The sequence below is a fragment of the Colletotrichum chrysophilum genome, assembly GCF_026319265.1.
Source record: "Colletotrichum chrysophilum strain AFK26 chromosome Unknown scaffold_104, whole genome shotgun sequence".
Lineage (NCBI taxonomy): Eukaryota > Fungi > Ascomycota > Sordariomycetes > Glomerellales > Glomerellaceae > Colletotrichum > Colletotrichum chrysophilum.
The window spans coordinates 58,650-79,074 of record NW_026517391.1 but is presented as its reverse complement, the minus strand read 5'-3'; the positions used below and the strand labels follow the sequence as shown (position 1 = coordinate 79,074).

The 20,425-nt window shown below is 53.0% G+C and overlaps 6 protein-coding genes and 1 non-coding gene across 7 annotated transcripts; 4 read left to right on the top strand and 3 right to left on the bottom strand.

The window, feature by feature from the left end:
* Positions 1 to 519: 519 nt before the first annotated feature.
* On the top strand, positions 520 to 2,989 carry COL26b_010096 (uncharacterized protein; the record flags this gene model as incomplete). The annotated part of the gene is given in 3 exon segments (XM_053182806.1): positions 520 to 2,322; positions 2,385 to 2,956; positions 2,974 to 2,989. 3 exon segments carry the CDS (start codon positions 520 to 522, stop codon positions 2,987 to 2,989), a joined length of 2,391 nt encoding a protein of 796 aa, XP_053033253.1.
* A 1,361-nt stretch (positions 2,990 to 4,350) lies between these two features.
* COL26b_010095 (uncharacterized protein) lies at positions 4,351 to 4,782 on the bottom strand (the record flags this gene model as incomplete). The annotated part of the gene is made up of 1 exon (XM_053182805.1): positions 4,351 to 4,782. The coding sequence occupies one exon, from the start codon at positions 4,780 to 4,782 to the stop codon at positions 4,351 to 4,353; it is 432 nt and encodes a 143-aa protein (XP_053033252.1).
* A 1,849-nt stretch (positions 4,783 to 6,631) lies between these two features.
* On the top strand, positions 6,632 to 7,524 carry COL26b_010094 (uncharacterized protein; the record flags this gene model as incomplete). The annotated part of the gene is made up of 2 exons (XM_053182804.1): positions 6,632 to 6,875; positions 6,977 to 7,524. The coding sequence occupies 2 exons, from the start codon at positions 6,632 to 6,634 to the stop codon at positions 7,522 to 7,524; spliced, it is 792 nt and encodes a 263-aa protein (XP_053033251.1).
* A 4,126-nt stretch (positions 7,525 to 11,650) lies between these two features.
* Positions 11,651 to 13,005, top strand: COL26b_010093 (uncharacterized protein; the record flags this gene model as incomplete). Its single annotated transcript, XM_053182803.1, has 2 exons — positions 11,651 to 11,810; positions 11,864 to 13,005. The coding sequence occupies 2 exons, from the start codon at positions 11,651 to 11,653 to the stop codon at positions 13,003 to 13,005; spliced, it is 1,302 nt and encodes a 433-aa protein (XP_053033250.1).
* A 246-nt stretch (positions 13,006 to 13,251) lies between these two features.
* COL26b_010092 lies at positions 13,252 to 13,323 on the bottom strand. Its single transcript has one exon. It is a non-coding gene; the product is annotated as a tRNA-Thr (tRNA).
* Positions 13,324 to 16,117: 2,794 nt separating this feature from the next.
* COL26b_010091 (uncharacterized protein) lies at positions 16,118 to 17,936 on the top strand (the record flags this gene model as incomplete). Its single annotated transcript, XM_053182802.1, has 4 exons — positions 16,118 to 16,149; positions 16,257 to 16,622; positions 16,872 to 16,942; positions 16,999 to 17,936. The coding sequence occupies 4 exons, from the start codon at positions 16,118 to 16,120 to the stop codon at positions 17,934 to 17,936; spliced, it is 1,407 nt and encodes a 468-aa protein (XP_053033249.1).
* Positions 17,937 to 18,597: 661 nt separating this feature from the next.
* On the bottom strand, positions 18,598 to 20,372 carry COL26b_010090 (uncharacterized protein; the record flags this gene model as incomplete). Its single annotated transcript, XM_053182801.1, has 5 exons — positions 18,598 to 19,144; positions 19,202 to 19,575; positions 19,635 to 19,778; positions 19,830 to 19,936; positions 19,994 to 20,372. The coding sequence occupies 5 exons, from the start codon at positions 20,370 to 20,372 to the stop codon at positions 18,598 to 18,600; spliced, it is 1,551 nt and encodes a 516-aa protein (XP_053033248.1).
* Positions 20,373 to 20,425: the final 53 nt, after the last annotated feature.

The window sequence follows — 20,425 nt, the reverse complement described above, 5'->3', positions numbered from 1 at the left end:
CATTCATCGTCACTCGCGTCTATTCGGCCCCGATGCTGACCCGAATGATTCTAAGAAACAACCATGACGAGTTTCTTCTTTCCTTTTTACTTCCAAAACAGCATGAATCGGCGCGCGTTAGTTGTTGGGGCGACTTGGCAATTTTGATCACCCCGTTCTGTGTTCCTCAAGGAGTGGCCCCGCATCAATACGATGTACGTACGAATACGGGTGGATACACCTCCTCGGCATTAGTGTGACCACCAACCCCTCCTGTTGTCACCTCCCCGTGTCGGATGGCCAGCCCTTCGTATTGACACAAGTTCCTGGACGCAGGTCGCTCCAAGCTATCCCGAAGGGCTTGAGCGGTATCGCAAAGGGGATATTCACACGAGGATCAGTGGTGAGGTCAAGAAGGCGACCTTTGTTAGTAGATACCGACATTTACAGACCATACTGAAAGGCAAATTGTGCGCATTGGCACAATCTAAACATCTTCTAATCATCATCACCATATCTTCTTTCGTCCTGCCTCTCATCATGGCTGTTGTAACCGATGTTCAGTTTGAACACTATCACGCACCGAACATCACTGGCGTTCAAGAGACAACTCCCCGTATCTCTTGGAAGATTCTGCATTCAACGGCTGGTTTCATTCAGCGATCATACGAAGTTGAATTGTCAGAACATGTGGCGAATATCCAGGAACCTCGAGTGACGACAGTCAAAATCGTCTCGGCCCAGCGCTCTCTTGTCCCCTGGCCCTTTCCGAAGCCATTGCAGTCTCGACAAAAGGTCTCTATCCGCATCAGAATCTGGGATCAAGAGGAGACGAGCACTGCCTGGAGTGAAGCTTCTCATCTTGAAGTCGGTCTCCTCAATCGCTCGGACTGGCACTGTGAGCGCATTGCTGCACCTTGGGGCCCTGAGACGACCGCGCCGGATCATGAGCAACTGTTCCGCAAAGAGTTCGCTGTTGAAGGGCGCGTAGCTCAAGCTCGTTTGTACATCACTGCTCAGGGAGTTTACGAAGCAGAGATCAATGGCCGAAGAGTCGGTGATTATTTTCTAGCTCCTGGTTGGACCTCTTACGCCGGAAGACTGCAGTATCAGACCTACGATGTCACTGATCTATTAAACGTCAATAGCCCAGAGAACTGTATTGGTGTCAGAGTTGCAGAAGGGTGGTTTTCTGGCAGGATCGGCTTCGAGGGTGGGCATCGCAACATCTGGGGCCCTCATACAGCACTCGTTTCGCAGCTCGAGATCACGTTTTTTGATGGTCGCGTTGAGTCCATCGGCACCGATGGCTCCTGGTGCGTCACCAAGGGCCCCATTAGGCTTGCTGAGATATACGACGGAGAGAAATATGATGCGACTTTGGAGATCGAGAAATGGTCCAGTCCGATAACCACTACAGGCTTTGATATGTCCTGTTGGGAGCCTGTTCTTGTGTTGCCATTCTTACCCGAGTCGACCAAATTGGTCGCTGGATTTGGCGAGCCCGTCAGAAGAGTTGAGATTATCAAGCCTGTGGATCAAATCACCACACCTACGGGGAAAACCATTGTCGATTTTGGCCAAAATCTAGTTGGCTTTCTTAAGTTGACGAACATCAGCGGTTCGCGAGGCCACATCATCAAGCTCTCGCATGCTGAAGTTCTAGAGCATGGAGAACTTGGAACTCGTCCATTGAGGATCTGCAAAGCTGTCGACGAGTACATCCTCAAGGGTAGCGCTGAGGGTGAACAATATGAGCCGCGGTTCACCTTCCACGGTTTCAGATATGCCCAAATCGATGGATGGACCAGAAATCACGATATCATGACCTCTGTCGAGGCGGTTGTGTGCCACACCGATATGAAATCTGTTGGATTGTTCTCGTGTTCCGACGACATGCTCAACAAGCTATATGAGAACATCACCTGGGGCATGCGAGGAAACTTCCTTTCAGTACCAACTGATTGTCCACAGCGCGACGAGCGGCTCGGCTGGTCTGGCGATCTGGCCTTGTTTGCGCCCACTGCCTCTCTCATTTATGATTGTTTTGGCATGTTGAAAAACTGGCTCATAGATGTCGAGTACGACCAAGCTGTCCTTGACGGTGTTCCCCCAATGGTTAGTCCTAACGCGACATTGCCCGATCCGATCTGGTGCAGGAGAGTTCCGTGTGCAATATGGCACGACGTGACTATCCTCGGTCCATGGGCACTATACAAGGAGACTGGCGATGAAACCATCTTGGCGCAGCAGTACAGCAGTATGTTGACCTGGATGAGGGTGTTGCCCAGAAACAAGTCCGGAGCGACTCACCTATGGGATACTTCCGTGTTCCAGCTTGGGGTATGTTGCCTTGAACGCCAGACTTATGACAGCTTGAACCGAAGACTGACCACTTCGCTTAGGATTGGCTTGATCCAGCGGCACCTCCCGACGCACCTTGGAAATCGCCCACTGATGCCAAGATGGTTGCCAACATGTTCCTGATCCAAAGCCTGAGTCTCATGGCCCGAATTTCCGCAATTTTGGGACACAAAGACAAACAAGCCGAATTCGAGAAAGAAGCCGGCGCCGCGAAGACAGAGTTTCATCAAGAGTATGTTACCCAGAATGGCCGCATCGTATCAGATACGCAAGCAGCATACGCAGTGGCAATTTGCCTTGACATTCTCAACCCCCAACAACGAATCACAGCCGGAGCGAGACTTGTTGAACTTGTGAGGAAGAATAACTTCAAGATTGCTACCGGCTTTGCAGGAACACCATTCCTGTGTGAAGCCATCTTTTCTACGGGTCATACCCAGGTTGCATACAGCATGCTGTTGGAGAAGGAGTGTCCTTCTTGGCTTTATCCTATCACCATGGGTGCAACAACCATTTGGGAGAGATGGGATTCCATGTTGCCCGACGGGAGCATCAACCCTGGCGAGATGACATCCTTCAACCACTACGCCTTTGGAGCCATCGCGAAGTTTCTGTATGAGAGGGTGGCAGGACTCCAAAGGCTTGAACCGGGCTGGACTCGCTGTCGGGTGGCGCCGGTGCTCGGGGCCGAATTCACCCATGCATCTGCTACCCATCTCAGTCGTCACGGTACCGTTTCTTGCTCATGGCGTACTTTGAAGGAAAAGGATGAGACAGAGACGCTACAACTGAAGGTTTCAGTCCCACACGGTGTCACGATGGAGGTGGTCCTTCCGGGAATAGAAGGGGAGACAACTGAGGTCGTCGGAGCCGGAGAGTGGAACTTTCGGGTTACGGTCAAAAGAGATTACGAATGGCCCGTTCTGCCTCTAAAGCCCAAGTCATAGCGGATATAGCCGCATATCATCGTTTAGAGAAATGCATAATACCGTAGTTGTGTCCTGGAGGTTGAGAAAAAGGGTCGCAGCATAATTCAGCACCAGCTCTCGGGCTATCCATAATCTGACCTTTCGATTAAACCATGATAGCTTCCGTTAAGGGGTATCATCTCGTCACCTGCCCGCCCCGTTTTGGAGGACTCCATCGCATGAATATTGCATTTTAACCTGCTGGAACTGCCGAGGTCTGAAGCTTCCTTGGCGTTCAAGCAGTTTGGCGAACAGGCTTCAAGGGCATAAATGCTGAAAAGTTCTGTTGGCCCCTTATAGTAGGTAACTCGCGATTTCGCCTGAGCGCATGCACGTCTCCCAACGTCTCATTTATGCAAGCTTGACATCAGAGACCAAGTCATTGACAGAGAAGAATCTGGGAATGCTTTGGCCAACGATAGGCTCGTTTGATGTTGGAGGGAAAACCAAACGTCAGAAAACGTGGCACTTTGGACAAACGTAAGACTTTGAAAGAGCTCTTAGGTTGACGTTTTGATGATTATGGTTCGGATTGAATTGACATTTTCATGCGGATGCGCACCCTCATTATGACACTGACAGGTCCGGTATTCAGCAGGACCAAAGCCAAAACTTTACTGAGAGATGATCCTTTGAATAATATGAACTCTTACTGAGACAGGCTTGCCACAACCTCAGATGACATTTGCACACGACCTCTTTAAGTGAGAAAGTACACGGGTCAAAGTGTCTGATGGCGAAGCACTCGGCATCGCTGATACTCATTCATGGCCGCCTAGAAGCATAGACGATTGTGTGTGAAATGTTCGCATTGAAATGTGCTGAGAGAGCGCTGCTCTCGGGATACCAACTACAGAGTCCTCGGAAAACAAAGACGACGTAGACCATCCAAAATCTGTTGTTGCTGGTATCGTGTGTATGTGTGGAAGAGCAAGACCCCGGCTCGCTCTCGTCGCGTAAGTTTTGATACCCCTTTCCCAAAATCCCAGTAAATCATAGTGCGCCCCGTGAAAGAAAAGAAAAACATAAGAAACTGGAATCAAGAGACCTGTCCGTGCGGGTCTCTTTGGTCCACTTCTTCGTCTTGATCTGGGCTTTCTGTCCTGTTTGCACCAGGTTTAACCTTTCGATATTTCCATTTGCTGATTGCCCGCCTCGGACTCATCGCCTTCTTGAACTTCGTCCAAGTTCCCTCTCGCTTCGGTCCTGGAGGTAGCTCGTACTCCCCGTCTTCAAATGGGTTCTCATCTCGGAAGGGGTCTCCTTCGGGGGACTCGTTCAGTTGTCTGAAGTCCTCGCTGAAAGGGTTGCTGTCGGAATACGAGTAGTCATCATCGTCAAAAGGGCTCGCCGTGCGTCGGCGGAAGGTGGGGCTGCGAAGGGACGGCGTTGCCGACCGCGGGAGCCAGGAAAATCTGCGTTGGGCATCGGGGACGGGAGGTGTGGGTTCTGGTATGATTGTCGTAGTCATCGCGGTGTTGATGGTGTGTCTCCTGGTGTTGGGCGGCTAAGACGGCGAAAGAGTCAGCCTGAGCGCGCAGGAAATGGGTCAGACATTGCTCACAGTCGCGCACATCTGTGCCTCTGAAAAGGCAGTGCTTTTCTCGTCGATATCCATGGCTGATCCCCTCGTCTTTTCGTCCGGGTCGCAGAGGTAACCGTCCAGCATTTCAGCCTTTCGCAGAGAGGAAGCTTCGTTGTTGCGCTCGGCGACGCGTTTTCACAATCAGAGAGGCCGTTTCCGTTCTTTTCTCAGTGCACCTGGCACGTTTGGATCGTTTTTTTCGCCTCTTATGTCACAGTCGCTCGGCCTTGGTGGAACGAAAGCTGGGGGCGGGGGATCAGGGGCGCGAGCGGGTACGACCAGCCACATATATGTATGCCCGACAAGACGGTTGTTTCACGGATTGACGAGTCATTGATCTCAAGTAGGCCTGGTTTCCTGGTTTGTTTGGCATTTTCATTCGATGTCAGGTGCTTTAAACAGCATATTTGATGGGTCTGCATCGCCTTTCTTTCCAAGGGATAGAGAGAGGGGTAAAGCCTGGCCCAACCGCTCGTTTCCCCTCACATCAGACATGAGACGCAAAAAAGGGCGGTTGATGCACATTGGAACGGGGCTGGTCCTTCTCGATCGTGGACCCGTTGTCTCTCATTCCATGCACTGCATGTGTGATTGGTGGGAGATGGTTCTCGAAGGGTTCAATATCGTAGGAAAATCCATGTTGAAGGCGGTGTTGGCAACGGACGGTGGGCGCGGAAGAGATCCATTTCAGCCGTTGCATCCGGGATGGCCCCCATCGGGACCGGAGGCGATCAGTCAGTCCAAGCGGGGCCGCCCACCCCGACACACATGGGGAACCCATCCAGAAAGCTTGTGGTGGCGGGCATCTGTCGATCCGTATGCGCTGGCAGATGTGGCTCCCGCGTTCGCATACGTCTTTGCAACTGGGGGAACTGGGACCATCGTGGCATTTGATTCTGGTTCTTCCAGTCTGTCTTTCGAATCTTGTCCCAGGCCCCGTGTTCGCATGAACAACTCTAAACCGGCTCTGCATGTTATCGAAGATGCACAGCCACGTTTTGACCGAAACTCAAACTCGGATTCCGTCCCTCCATTACGAAACTGACGTCTATGGAGGATTCGAGTATCCAGAAGAGGAAACATGCCTCGACATAAGCATCATGCAAGACGGGTATGTTTGCGATAAGGTCGATCGATCATGCATAGAACGGTAAGACAGGCGTGTCCACCTGCATCTGCTCTATGACTCTAGATGGCAAATCAACTGTCGAATTATGTAGCAACCCCGGCTCTTCCGATCTTGCAGCGTAGTCTGTGCGCTGACTTATCCCACTTCAAGAAGCGGTGGCGAGTGATCACGGGCCTGTTTTTGTACGTGCGGATTCACCACTCAACAACAAACTAGTGGATTTTAGCATGTCGCTTGACTGATCGCTTGCTTTTTGGCATCCATTATGCCCATCTCACAGTCCACTGACCGAGCAACAGCAGGGACATGCAAAAAATTCGACGACGCTCCCCGGTCGTTCCGGAAATTAGCGGCGATCATGGGTCAGCCTCATCCAGGACCCCTTTTTTTGTTAAAAGAAAAAAGGCTGCCGAACCCTGGAACCCACCATCACCGAAGCCCTCCTTTCTGTCTTTAGTGATATACTTCCACACCAACTATCCGAATTCAGAAAGCATGGTTTGCTGAACGACGCGTCCTGGTTCGACGATATCGCAACATCTTCTTTTTCTTGACTTTTCGAACAAGATCTGGGCCAGAGCCTGAAACCTTGGACCAACAGCCAACATGCGATTCTGGAAACAGACAGTGGAGGAGAGTTCGGAGCAGAAGGCATCGCAGGGGAATGCTGTCGAGGAAAGTGGAGGACGCGTGGGCGATGTCGAGACCGCCATTGAGAGTCGGCCAAACAGCCACCACGAGAAACAACCCACCCTGCGATTCACGGCTCATCAGGCGTTCTACATTTTTGGGCTTGACGGCGTCGGCGCCGCTATTCTGTCTGGAGGCATAAACTTTGGCATCGCCTATGGTGAGTTCAACTCGACACTTCCAAGCCGTTGGAATTTCTACCAGCGAAAGTGCAGGCGCGAAAGAGGAAACTTGAATAGCAAGCTAATAATCGATTTGCAGGCATGTACTCATTCCAAAATTTGGCAACACACCCTATCCGCCTGTTCCAACTGCCCAACACCCTCGCCGGAGATGCAGTGGTCACCATCCTCGTCCAAACTTTGATTACGTGGTTCATTGAGCTTATTCTTGTCGAGCACGATTTGAAGAACGGGGCCATCCGTCCTATTGGCTTTTACAGAGAGCCTGTTCGTCCTCTCTGGCGATGGCTCATGCTTTTGGCTCCGATTGAAGATGGTGGGCAAGTTGTTCCGGCACGCTCCAAGAAGTGGCCCGCGTTCCTCGTCGATCAGTTCATTCGCATCGGCCTGATCTTTGTCGTGTCGTTTTTCCTACTATGGGCGCCTTCGGTTGGCATCTTGGTCGCGATTGGCAAGCGAGGAACAGGCAGTGATTGGGACTGGTATTTCCAAAAGCAATGGGCTCCGCAAATCTTCAAGGGCGTCCTCGGTGGTCTGCTCGCTCTTTTGACGACGCCCGTCATGGCGTCCTTCTGGCTGGTCAGAGAAGGATGGCGACTCAGGAGAGGAGAGCCCATTATGGAGTGATTCACAGGGTATCCTGGGCGGGCCCAACAGCAACGGGAATAGTCTTTTGGCTTCAACAGGCATGAGCTGTCACCACATCCGTACCCCGCAACACCACATCGCCGGCTCTTGATGATTTACCCGGCATGGATACCGATGAAGATACCCATAGATGCCAGCGGTTGCTGTTGTCATGGGTGGAAGATGCGGGACACGATGCGTCGGGTTCGGTCTTTACACCGCAGGTGCGGCGGATGCGGGGCTCCAGAGGCCTCCTTTCTTTTGGTGGAATCTACTCAGGTTATGGGGGATTCAACGACATGGTTTCGCCGGCACGGTCCGGTCAATGAGTGGACGACACGATGGAATATGCGCAATTCGAACGGAGAACGATATACCCGCGATGCTTGTACGTCATTCGGCTACATGAAAACAGACTCAAAAAGGCTGCGCTTTTGTTATTACATCTGTTGCATTATGTTAGAAAGCCGACTTTTTAATATCTAGTATGATAATATTGCCATTTTTTATATTTGCAAATTGAAGCACAATTGTACAAAACGCATGAAAGTATTTGAATTTGATTGTTGAGAGTCGGGAGACTTAGTCACCATCTGTTATGGTCGGGTTCAGGGACAGCGATTATGAGACCAGCATAGGGCAGAGGATTGTTTCTGTGTATTGATGTGTACTACTCTGCCTGCGAAGGAGCTTCCTTACAGCAGTTTCGTACGCGACAATTTCTGAAGTTATGAGCAGCACGTATGGATGACTCTTCAGCAATAAGTGCCTGTAGATAGCGCGATGCTTCACTGGTTCTTAGGTAACTTGAGGATCTGAATGGCTTCCCGTTCCTGAATCCATATCGACCTCTGTTACTAAAGTAATACTATTGGCACATCAAAGTGTCGCCTCGCAGCATTTGGGATGCAGCGTGAGGTGTTACATGCGCATTGAATCACACTTGGAGACTGTTCTTCCCTGCATTCGTGATCGCATGGCACATCCTCTTTCCATCTCTGGGACAAGAACTCAGCGCTTCTGCTTACAATGTCGGACCTCCACGAAGTCTCGTGCATCCTCCTCAGTCTCCCTCCAATGTCTCGACGGTGGACCGCCATCACCGAGCAAAGGCCAATGACAACCAGTGGCCAGCATAAGATGTTGTTCGCCGGAGAGTCGGATGGGAGACGGCTGAGCTCGACAACAAACCGCCTTACAAGAAGCTGAATTTCCAGAGAGCGATGGCTGAATGTTGGCGTAAGAAGTAGCTTGATATACGCAAGACAGGCGAGCCGGTATAGCTCTGAAGTTGTGTCTTCGTGTGTTTTCGCGGCACCGGGTTCCGCGTCGGTTGATAGGCTCAGAAGTTGGCTTTCGAATTTTCGAAGCTCGATGGCAACAGGGTAAGGAACTGCCGAAACTAAGGAAGCGTCTTTGATGAGAACAGATACTTTAAGAATGGTTGAAAAGATCTCGCGGCATCGATGTACTAGCAGAGTTCCGTGAAACCCGTTGCCCCAAACAGTAGGAGAGTTGAAAATATGAGATGCCAAGTCGAGTTTAAGCTCTCGACCGTGGGAGAATGATATCAAGGCAGCAAAGTAGCAGAATATCTCAATAGTGATTGCTCGCAAAGGAGAATCTGTCCCCGCGTCTTGACAACTGCCAGAACACAGAGCTGCCACTGCATTGACATGGGGTATGAGCCTATCACTATGAGTGTAGTTGACAGCCTACGCTGGTTAGTAATTCTAGTGCGAGTTTACTATCCGCCAGCTGAGTCTCACCTCATGAACACAGAGGAGGATGATTGCAAGTACTACGTCGTCTCCCGGAGAGACTTCATGGCCATCGCTGAGATGCGATGAACTTGCAGCATTTCCAGACCGACCATTCTGCTTATTCAGAGCTGCGTTGATTCCAGCCACGGCCTGGCCATAGAAGCCATGCGTGAGGCCGAGCAAGTTGGAGCTCGCCGGCTCATACTTGCACATGTCGCCCGCAGCCAACGCCAGGATGCAATTTAGAACGATAGGATTCCGAATTGCAACGGGGATTATGAGTCCCAAATAATCTTCGCTTCTCTCGCCGCTTGCCGAAAGCCAACGTGGACTCTTTGCGCGGAAATGCGACATCAATCGGTCCTGTACAGATGCCGGTGGGAGGGCGAACACGGTGATCAGAGAGCGCATCTCTGACTGGACCGCAAAGTCTTTGTTGAATGCATGGCGGCGGCGAGCGATCTGCTGGCTACAGCGCTGAGGAGGCTGCCAGTTGCAGGAGAGCCCTCGTTTGATGCATGAGGTACAGCGTGGGTGGGTTTCGTCACATTTTCTCTTGCGTTGGCGACATTGCTGGCAGCCGGTCTTTGACCGTTGACTTGGCGTAGCAGGTACTTGTGACGGGCTTTCTGAATTTGGAATCGACGTCTGGTGGTTGCTCATGCTAACGAATTGGTTGGGTTAGACTTGTGACCCAGAGAAGTTGTGTCGTACTGATGAGACTGGAAACTCGGTGGACCCTCGGTGACAGCCTGTGGGAGCCGGGGTCCACAGAACGTAGGGGCTGGTCTATTGAGAGACGCCAGAATAGGAAGTCAGAGATTTGGACTTGAGTGATTGATGCGGCCAGTAATTGTGGACGTAGCCGAGATCGGCTGGCTCGAAGCATTAAGTAAGGTATGAATACAAATTTGCGTTGTTTACGGAAAACACTCCTCACAGAAGCTTCGGATAAAGCGAAAGGAAAGTTGTCGCGTTGGCCCGGTACGTACCGGCGCATAGTTAAAGCTGAAAAAGGATTAGCTCGAGGGCCACAGTCTCCCCTGCTGCAGTTGTAAGTGTTCTGAGAGGTCTTCACATGAAGCTTAAGAGCTAAGTCTCTTCCCCAATCTTTTCAAATAGGTGTTTCTCTCAATTTTCAGCTTATTGAGGCCTTCTTGCGCGTTTTATTTTAAACGGACAATTCAATTTTGCCATGGTCCCCAACGTTGACGAGGCGGATAACCTCGCCCGCATGGAGCGGGGCGAGCTGTACTATGCTTTCACCCCGAATCTTGTGGCAGCCAGACGACGCTGTGGCGAAGCAGTCGGCCGGTTCAACAGGGCAGGCGACCTGACCAGGCGAGAAATAGCACAGCATTGGAAAGAGTGAGCGGCGAGCGCCTTCTTTTTTCTTTTGCCCTTCCTTCCTTCGAGTGCCTTATTCAATAACGACTGGGCAGGATAACGAATGACGACACCCCTCTCCCTGCCCCTGGCGCATCGACTGAGGAAGATGACCAAGTATTGCAGAGTTATCCCTGGATTGAGAGGCCCATCAACATCGATTATGGAACCAACATCAAAGTTGGCGTGAACGTCTTCATCAACTTCAACTGCACGATAATCGATACGTGCCTCGTGTCCATTGGGTCCCGAACCATGTTTGGCCCAAATGTCTCCCTCTACAGCGGGACTCACCCACTGGACCCGGACCTGCGGGATGGCACGAATGGCCCAGAATATGGAAAGCCTATCACGATCGGAGATGACTGCTGGCTGGCAGGAAACGTCATCATCCTTCCTGGTGTGACGATCGGCAATGGCTGTGTAGTGGGAGCAGGGAGCGTGGTTACCAAGGTAGGCTTCATGTGAGAAAGAGATTATTGATGTTGACTAGGACTGACATTATTCAGGACGTCCCGCCTTACCACGTAGTTGCTGGAAACCCTGCTAGAGTTCTGAGAAAGATTGAGAGGAAACAGAAATAAATTAGATTTGAACTGCTGTTATCTCTCTCTTAATTAAACTTGTGCGTTCTAAGGTTTTTGAATGATAGATGACCAGTAGTAAATCAACGCCTTTATGAAATCGAGTAGATACTTGTTTTGTTGTAGCGAGATGTGGTAAATCAACCGAATAGCTGCCAAAAATGAGCGAACAACGGGATCTCCTGTAGCTAGACACGGTACCTGAAAGACGACGACGATGGCCGGCTTTTGCCAAGCTGGCGGAAATGCAACTTCGGAAATAATCCCGCATGGGAGACCTGATGAGCGGGGTACAAATTTACATAAGAAGACGGCTTGCTGTTGCTTCGATATCGCAGTTCACCCACTCTTCTTCCTCACAACCATATACCCACATTGGCGTCCTCTGACACGATGCCTTCGGAAACACAGGGTGTTGAGCTTCGAGGCGTAGCCCAAGATCCAGCGACAACTAACGATGATACCTTCGCCCAGTCCTTGCCCCCCGCAGATAAAGGCCCGCTTGCCTGGAAGTTTCTGTTTGGCTCTTTTGTAGTCGAGGCTGTCTTATGGGGTATGCGGCCCTTGGTCATTAGAATGGGCCGTTTTGCTAACGCATTTGTACAGGATTCCCGCTGTCATACGGCGTGTTCCAGGATTACTACACCAAACACCCAAGTTTTCAGCAAGACTCCAATATCGCCGTGATCGGAACCGTAGCGACAAGTGTCTACTTCCTCGGCGGCCCGATAGCGACACCTCTGGTGGCGCGCTTTCAGGTGTGGCAGCGACACATGATTGTCGTCGGCTGGCTGGGCTGCTGCGTCTCACTCGCTGTCGCATCGTTCATGTCATCAGTGCCCGGCTTGATTGCCACGCAGGGTGTCCTCTACGGCTTCGCGTTTACCCTGTTGTACTACCCCGTCCTCCGTATGCTGAATGAGTGGTTTGTCCAGCGACGCGGGTTTGCCTTCGGTATCATGTCGACTGGCGCTGGCTGCAGCGGCGTTGGTTTGCCCTTTCTTCTGGAGTGGCTGCTGGCGAAGTACGGTTATCAGACGACGCTGCGGGCAATGGCTGTCGTCCAATTTGCTACTATTTTTCCGGTTATACCGCTTCTTAAGGGGCGCTTGCCGGTCTCCAGGCAAGGCACGCTTCGCAAAGACGACTTTACATTCTTCAAGAAACCGCTCTTTTACTGTTTCGCCCTCGTCAACCTCCTCGAGGCTCTGGGCTACTACATCCCATCCCTCTACCTGCCGACATATGCAACTTCCTTAGGCCTCTCTGGGACAACGGGCGCATTAATCCTCGCCGCGAACAATCTCGCCATGATATTCGGCCAGCTAGCCCTCGGCTACGTCTCGGACCGGGTCAAGAACGTGCTCACCCTGGTATTCGTGTCCTCCTTCTCGGCTGCCGTGGCCAGCTTCACGATCTGGGGCTATGGCTCGTCGCTGGCATCGCTTATGGTCTTTTCGATTATTTTCGGGCTGGCCACGGGTGGTTTCCCGTGCTTGTGGCAGCGGTTCGGATCCGTCTTGTCTGATGATCCCGGGCCGGTCTACGCGTTGATGGCTTTTGGGAAAGGGCTCGGGAACATTCTCATCGGTCCCATCTCTGCGGCGCTCATGGCGGGGAGGGTGAATAAGAGCGAATATGGGCTTGGTCACCTCCAACCGTTGATCATCTTTCTTGGGTCGACGATGTTGTGTTCGTCGCTGGGAGCTTTGGTCTGGCCGCTGTGTCGCAGAGGCGATGGACGTTAAGCTTGGAGATGGCCTCACGATAGGGAGATTGGTTATAGCAAGAAAATTAAATTGTCTATCTAGCCTATTAGTAGATGTACCACTATGCAATAGACAAGCCCAACCTCATTCTGCATCCTTGTTGTTTGAAGGCTGTCGGTTGTTAGAATCCGGGTGCCCGCCCAACGCCTATTAAAACGAAAAGCGAGGAACTGCAAAAAAGACGGCAAAAGAAATGGTCCTGTGTGGGGATTTAACCCTCTGAGTTGCCTCATGCCTGAATCGAACAGGCGATCTCCTCATTACTAGTGAGGCGCTATACCACTTAGCCAATGAGGCTGCTGGGGCGTTGGACGCTTGTTGTTGCAGGATGGTGCCACCAATGGCAATATGATTCCATCGGATTAGCGAAGTGCGCGAGACGAGGGCTTGCTGTCCCACTTGGTTTCGGTTCGAAGATGGGGCTAGCGTTCTGGTGTTGTGGTCGGGGACGAGTCTCAAGATGATCCACCGCCATTCCATTGCGGATATCAGCATGTCCTTTCAGAAATGGGGGAAATCTCATAATATTAGTCACATTAGATTTGGATAGTTCTAAGAAGGTGGGGAATCAGACCTTGTGGTGGACTGCAAAGTTCCATTGGGTGCACGCATGGGCTTCTCATGCATACAACTTCAAACCAGAAACCAAGAGGTTCATTGACCGGCTCGAAAACAACTGCCGAGCGAAATTGTATCATGCCAGCTAGCAAGCACAAGTCTAAACGCATAATAACAGAAAAAAGCGTCCCTCGTGGTGCTCCCAGTCATCAGTCAAACCCTTTATTGTAAGAATCCGGCACCCCTGCATGGGAGATGAACCAACGGCACCGATTGAGTGGAAGACGCCGTGCCATTCCCGCCGATCTCCCCGCATTCTCAGCGGTCGGATTCCCGCCACTAGCGGTTTTGCTTCGACGGGACTGGCGGAAATCATCACCTACCTGTCTCCACGCTGGCGGAAATCGGGATTGGAACCAGAGTACATAATACCAGTGTTTTGGCCGTGAGCTGTGAATTATGGATGATTTCCAAAGTTTTCGACATCCATGGCGAGTTTTGCGTGGGTGCATGCTTCTGAACGTTTTCATCCTGTCTTTTGAATGGAGCTGTACGATTTATGCCGATGTCTTTGAGGAAACCCGCCTGGCAATCTACGATATCCGAAGTAACCGACCTCAAGCCGAAGAAAAACACGGAGATCACCCCATGCCCTCATATCCAACACGGCTCAATGGATTGAATCGTCTTTGACCATTGTCTGGTTATGGGTGTTAGCCTGTTCGCACGAAGACTTGACCTGATTCCTCGTTCGGATTCGCGAGGACACGCATCTATCCGTGACTCAACTTCGCTTGGGTGTGCGGCGGGAACCTGACGTTGCCGGGCGGCCCCAAAGGCAAGGAATATGGCCTTCAGGTTTGAATTACCACGGCAGCCCATAGAGGACGTCAGGACTACTTCCGTATCTCCGGTACGGGTTCCCGGAAATTCACGTTTGTGTATGGTTTTATTGGGGAGGCTGTTTTCTGTATCTCGTAAGATTTAGCTGTTCTCCAGCTGTTCTTTATAAGAAGCTGACTTACAACTAACTCAAAGGCCAGATTTCCATCCGAGACTGTTGTTGTTCAACCTGTCTACCATCTAGCCTCTCGACGACCCGATGCCTTCGGCTTTCGGCTAATCCTTGAGAGACGGAAGCTAATGCAATGCGTTTATACTGGAGTTGCAACCTCGAGAGCGAAAGAGACCAGCAGACTGATGCATGGAGAGCTTGGGGAGGACAACTCATGATCACATGTCCAAATAACCTCGTACTTCGGCCGAAAGTTTGAGTCCAAGTGCGCTGTTTTGATCACATAGGTCGCAACGAAGGCCAATTATGGCAGCCCGAAGACAACACCGTGGCCAAGAATAGCAGGAAGGACGATCCAGTGGCGTCATATCTGGAGAGATGAAGCTGAAACTTGCAGCTGCATGGCTCTAGATATGCGGCCAGGTCGCATCGATCCGGAGCGCGACACGGGGTGGTTTACTAATTAGTTTTCCGCGTGGCAAGACGAGAGATTGTAAGGTTGCGGGAGCACCCGTCTGGGTTCAGGAACACGGCCCTTCGGAGACGACGGAGACGATGCGGAATCAACGGTTTGAGACATGCAGAGGGTTTCGGCTGCTGCATGAGGTCAGTCGAACTTGAGCGAGTTTCCTCATCGATACATCCTGGAGCAAGCCTGGGATGACAGGAACAAGAACGATCGGCGGGCATTTCGGACGAACCAGGATAGTCTACTGGCGCGGCGCAACCCTCCACCAGCGAAAATTAGGCTTCAGGGCCCCTCATTTCGACAGTCTCATGGAGGACTCGAGGGTGGGCTCAGAGCTTGATTGGGCGGAGGTGTGTCCAAGACTGGCAGAGTCGCATTCACTCATACCGAGTTTATCAAACTGAACCAACGATGGACGGGCCATGAATCCGGAGAGTTATGCGGGCGCGGTATTGCAGGTACGGGGAGCGTGACATTGAACCGCTGGATGTGCAGCTCAGGATCAGGAGCTTTTAGGGGAGGGACACTCGTGGAGGGCATCGACCAGAAGAAAGCCTTCGGCTCGTCGCTCCGCAAATCCATCGGGGATCCACTCACGGGCTAACCAGATCCGGCTAGACAGAACCTCCGTACGGCCCAGGCATGCGGAGACGCCCCACATATGAGGGGCGTCCCCCGTTAGCCGAGCCACTGGGGATGCTCCAATGGGGGTTGAAAAGCGGGGGAAAGAGGCCGTACCGGGCCAGTGCCAATTTGCCCGCTGCAGGAGTGGCCTGGCCTGCACCTGCCTTGGGGGAGGAGGGAAAGAGGGAAGGAAGGAGCTAGGAGACGAGCGTGTGACTTGCTGTTTTTGATCGCCTTGTTCCGAACGTCGACTCGAACGGCCTTTGCTGCTCAAAGAAAGCGAACTTCACATCAGGCCAGAGACATATCAAGGACGCGGTGGACGCGACTCGACTGGACCATCGATTCGCCATCAGGATCTGGCTCTCTCTCTGATCACGACTCGCCTCCGTCTATCCCTTGCGACCACAGCCCAGCCCCCGACGATGAGATACTCAACAGCGTGCTCGGCGTGTCGGTAAGTCGTCAGCCGAACCCTTCCCGGGAATCCTTCTCTCTCCTCCCCCCATTCCCGGCCTCGTCCGACTTTGGAGATGATCGCATCGCTCACCGACGGCATGGCAGCGCTCGACGGCGCAAGTGCGAGGTGCCCATCGGCGGCGGCCAGTGCACCTACTGCGCAACCCAGAACATCGCCTGTTCACGCGCCGGCTCCATCATCCAGCCCAAAGCCGTGCCCGTCAGCCCGCTGTCTATCGCGACGCCGACGACGCCCTCTGTCACCGAGATCATCGTCGCCAGCCCCCCTGGCATTACTCCGGTCGCCGCTGTTTCCGACAAGGCTCTATGCTTCGAGCTGGTGGAGCTGTACTTCAAGTACATCCACGACTGTCTCCACTCCCTCTTCCACCGGCCCAGCTTCATGCTGGATCTGCATGAGGGGACTGCTCCTCTGGCGCTTGTCTATGGCATGATGGCGCTGTCAGCAAGGTATGTCATTATCGAGACCGTTTACCCCAGCGAATCCTTGCTAAGTTGCCTAAGGTTCTCCTCAAATCCTATCTTCAATGGCATTGCTCCGATATCGAGGGGAGAGCTCTTTGCCAACGAGTGCAACATGCTGCTCAACCTTCGAGATGTATCTCTCACGAGCATACAGGCATGTGTCCTACTTGGTGCATATTCCATTGTAGAAGGAGAGGCAGGCGCAGAAAGCGTCTTCTACTCAGCAGCATGTAGGATAGCCAACTATCTCGACCTCCCAAACCTGCCCACGCCGGACCCGCTGCAGAGGGAGATTCATATTAGAGGTACGTACCGTAACTCATGCGTACGTTGAGGCTGTTTCGCCCGCTCACACCCGTAGTTTACTGGTCGCTCTGCATGATTGATGTCTGGTCATCAACTGGTGTCAACCTTCCGCGTCTCATGGAACGGCGAATGGACGTCCCGTTACCGATGAACGAGTCAACTTTCCTTAATATGACCCGTGCGAACAACAACCACTTTGACTTTATCCTGTCACCAAACCGGGAAGACTCGCTCATAGCCCAGATGATCAAGCTGAACAGCATCCTGCTAAAGGTCAACGACGCCATCAAGTCTCTCACATCAGACTCCACAGTAACAAACATCGACGAGACTGTCTCGACCCTCGCGCAGGAACTTGAGGCCTGGGAGCTTGAGCTTCCCCCAAGTCTCCGCGATACCCCAAGCAACCTGCATTCTTTCGCCGCCCAAGGCCTGGGCCGTATCTTCATAGCTGTGCACACGGGTCACTACCACTACAGTCAGTTGCTCTTCTATCAGTATCTAGATGAGGTACAGCGCTTTCCCGCCTCCCCGACCGCCCAGATCTTTGCCCGGAAATGCAAAGAGAACGCCGTCTCCATGTCGCGTATCATCGACCTCGCCAACACCACGCCTGGCTGTGACGCCAAGTTCAACATGCTGGGCCACATCATCGTCATCACGTCGTCCATCTTCATCCACACGCTACTTTTCGAGACCGACGAGGCCGAAATTGCCAACGCGCGGGCAACCCTGGAGCGCCACTTCAACACCCTCGTGGCCTTGCGGGTGTACTGGCCGGGGCTTGAGGTGTGCTTCGTCCGCCTCAAGACTTTCCACGAGCTATGTCGCAAGAGCATGAACACGAGCTACCGCATGGACCGCTGGATGCTACGGTTCTTGACCGAATTTGCCAGGCCCATTGACGAGAAGGAGCGTGATGAGGATGGGAACATGGATTTGGACAGGTGGAGTGTGGGTAATATTGGCATCAGCCCTGAGAATTGGGCATGAGCATGCGGTACCGACACAGAAGAAGAAAATCCGGCGCTGGCTCTGAGCATCAGCCTAGCCCAGGACAGTGGGATCTCCGTCACAATGGCAACGGCGATGGCTCTAAGACCGCCGCTGCTGGTGCTTGGACCATCGAGGACATCCCGACAGGCCATATAGGCGACCTGTCGACAGGGCTTCGGAACACACATGTCGGAACTCGGATGCAGTCTCCTCACCGCATCACCTACTCGGGACCGCAGAAACCGGGGCATCTTTGGGGGAAGATGGGGTCAACCACCTCGTGACCCCCGCGTATCCACTTTGGAGGCGGGGTTGTGTAACTTCCCCAGGTTCCCAGATGCAACATGAAGCGCCGCGCCCGCTCTCTCTGATGCTGCAGTCTGTCGCCTATGACGAGGTACTGAGATGAGCATTCGTGAACCAGCGGATCCAGTCAACTAAGATGCTGGACGAAGTAGGACGTGGGCAGCCTTTTCAGCTGCCATTTATGAAGCCATTTTGGGGCCTTTACATAGCATGGACCAAAACAAGCGGATGGTGTCGAAGCGATGAATATGATGATAAACGCATCTGGCTGCATATTTTTCCACCTTAGCAAACGCCATGTTGAATACCATGAGCCCTCATCAAGCCGTTTCTTATGCTAGTACACTATCTCTCAAACCACCGAACCCGACTTCGCAGTGACAGTCTGCTGCTCAACCCCATCCTCTTCCTCCACTCCCTTCGCCGCAGCCACCTCCACCTCAAACTTCGGATGCTCCGCAAACCGCCGTACGGGCACGCCCTCGTGGAACATGCGATCAATCTCCTCCAGACTGCGGCCCTTGCACTCGGGCACGCAAAGAAACACAAACAGCGCGGAGCACACGGCGATGCTGCCAAATATGAAGCCGACCTTGCTCTGCAGGCCCGCGTACGGCTTGTTGAGCAGGTACGGCAGCGTGAAGTTGACGAGGAAGTTCATGAAGATGTTGACAAGCGAGGAGGCGCGCTGCGAGCGGTCGCGCAGGCGCAGAGCGGGGATCTCGGTGACGACGACATAGGTTAAGGGACCCCAGCCGAGGCCGAAGCCGGAGCCGAAGAGGAGGAGCATGCCGACCATGCCGGATTTGTACGAGGTCGGGATCGGGGTGTGTACGCCCAGGCCGGCCATGGTGAAGAGCGCGGCGGCCTGGATGAAGGAGCCTAGGAGAAGAATTTTGCTATGTGAGAAAGTCAGCTATGCAGTTCTTGGGATGCACATCTGGGAAAAGCCATACCGTCGTCCGACCCGGTCGGTCAGGAACAAGCACAGGATAATCATGCCGCTCGTCAGCGCGGACGAGCCGAGCGTGACGTCGAACGGGTTCAGCGTGCCGAGCGACTTGACCCACACCGCGCCGTACTGGCTCGCGAACGCCTGGCCGGTGGCCTGCTGGAAGAAGGACATGCCGACGGCGATGGCGGTGCGCTTGCAGTTGACGCCCTGGAAGAGCTCGCGGGTGCGGCCCTGCTCGGGCTCGTCGGCGAGGGACTGCTGGATCTTGGCGAACTCGAGGGCGATCGCGGCGTCGGGCATGGTGCCGGCGCGGAGGGTGTGGTGAGCTGTTTTGGCTTCTTCGGTGCGGTCGCGTAGGAGGAGCCAGCGGGGAGACTGGGGGGACGTTAGTTACGTGAAGTTTGTTGGTGGAGGGGGGGCAGCAAAGGGCGAACCTCGGGGATGAACCAGATGAGGCAGATTACGATCGTGGGGATGACGTAGAAGAGGCCGAAGGGGATTCTGTAGGCGCGGCTGTCTTGGAACTGGGAGGTGCCGCGGCAGATGGAGTTGATGACGAGGCCGCCGAGCTTTTCTTGCTTGTCAGAATCATATTCAGGTCGCAGATATCTAGGGAGGCTTTGACTTACACCAATGGCCAATTGGTACGTCCCAACCACCATGCCTCGCACAGGGGCAGGCACGATTTCAGACTGGTACACCGGGACAACAGACAACTCGAACCCAACGTAGACATCTTTCCATTCGTCAGCTTCCCAAGACTTCTTTACATTTGTTGAAAGGGCACACTTACAATTCAATATCCGCCCCACCAAAATCTGCTCTTTCCTCGTCGAAGTGACCACAACCGTCGCGCTGATCAGCGCGTAGACGCTCATCACAAACATAGTCGTGCGCCGCCCGAAGCGCGCGCTGGTCAGGCTGCCGACGACCAACCCGATGGCGAAGCCGATGTAGTTGAGGCTGTTGAGCAGCGAGAGGAAGTACGTCGGGATTGCGTACGCCTTCGTGGCGGGGTCGTACTCGCCGAACTGCCGCTCGAAGGCGTCCATGGCCTGGGTGGAGGTGAAGGCTTGGTTGTCGAAGCCATAGTTGAACTGGGAGAGGGCGATGAGCAGCACGGAGGCGGCGAGGCGGGCGTTGAAGTGCTGTGTTATTGAGGAGAGGCCCATCGTGGTGATGTAGGAGTTGCGAATTTGGGAAGGGGTCTCAATGGCGGCTTAGC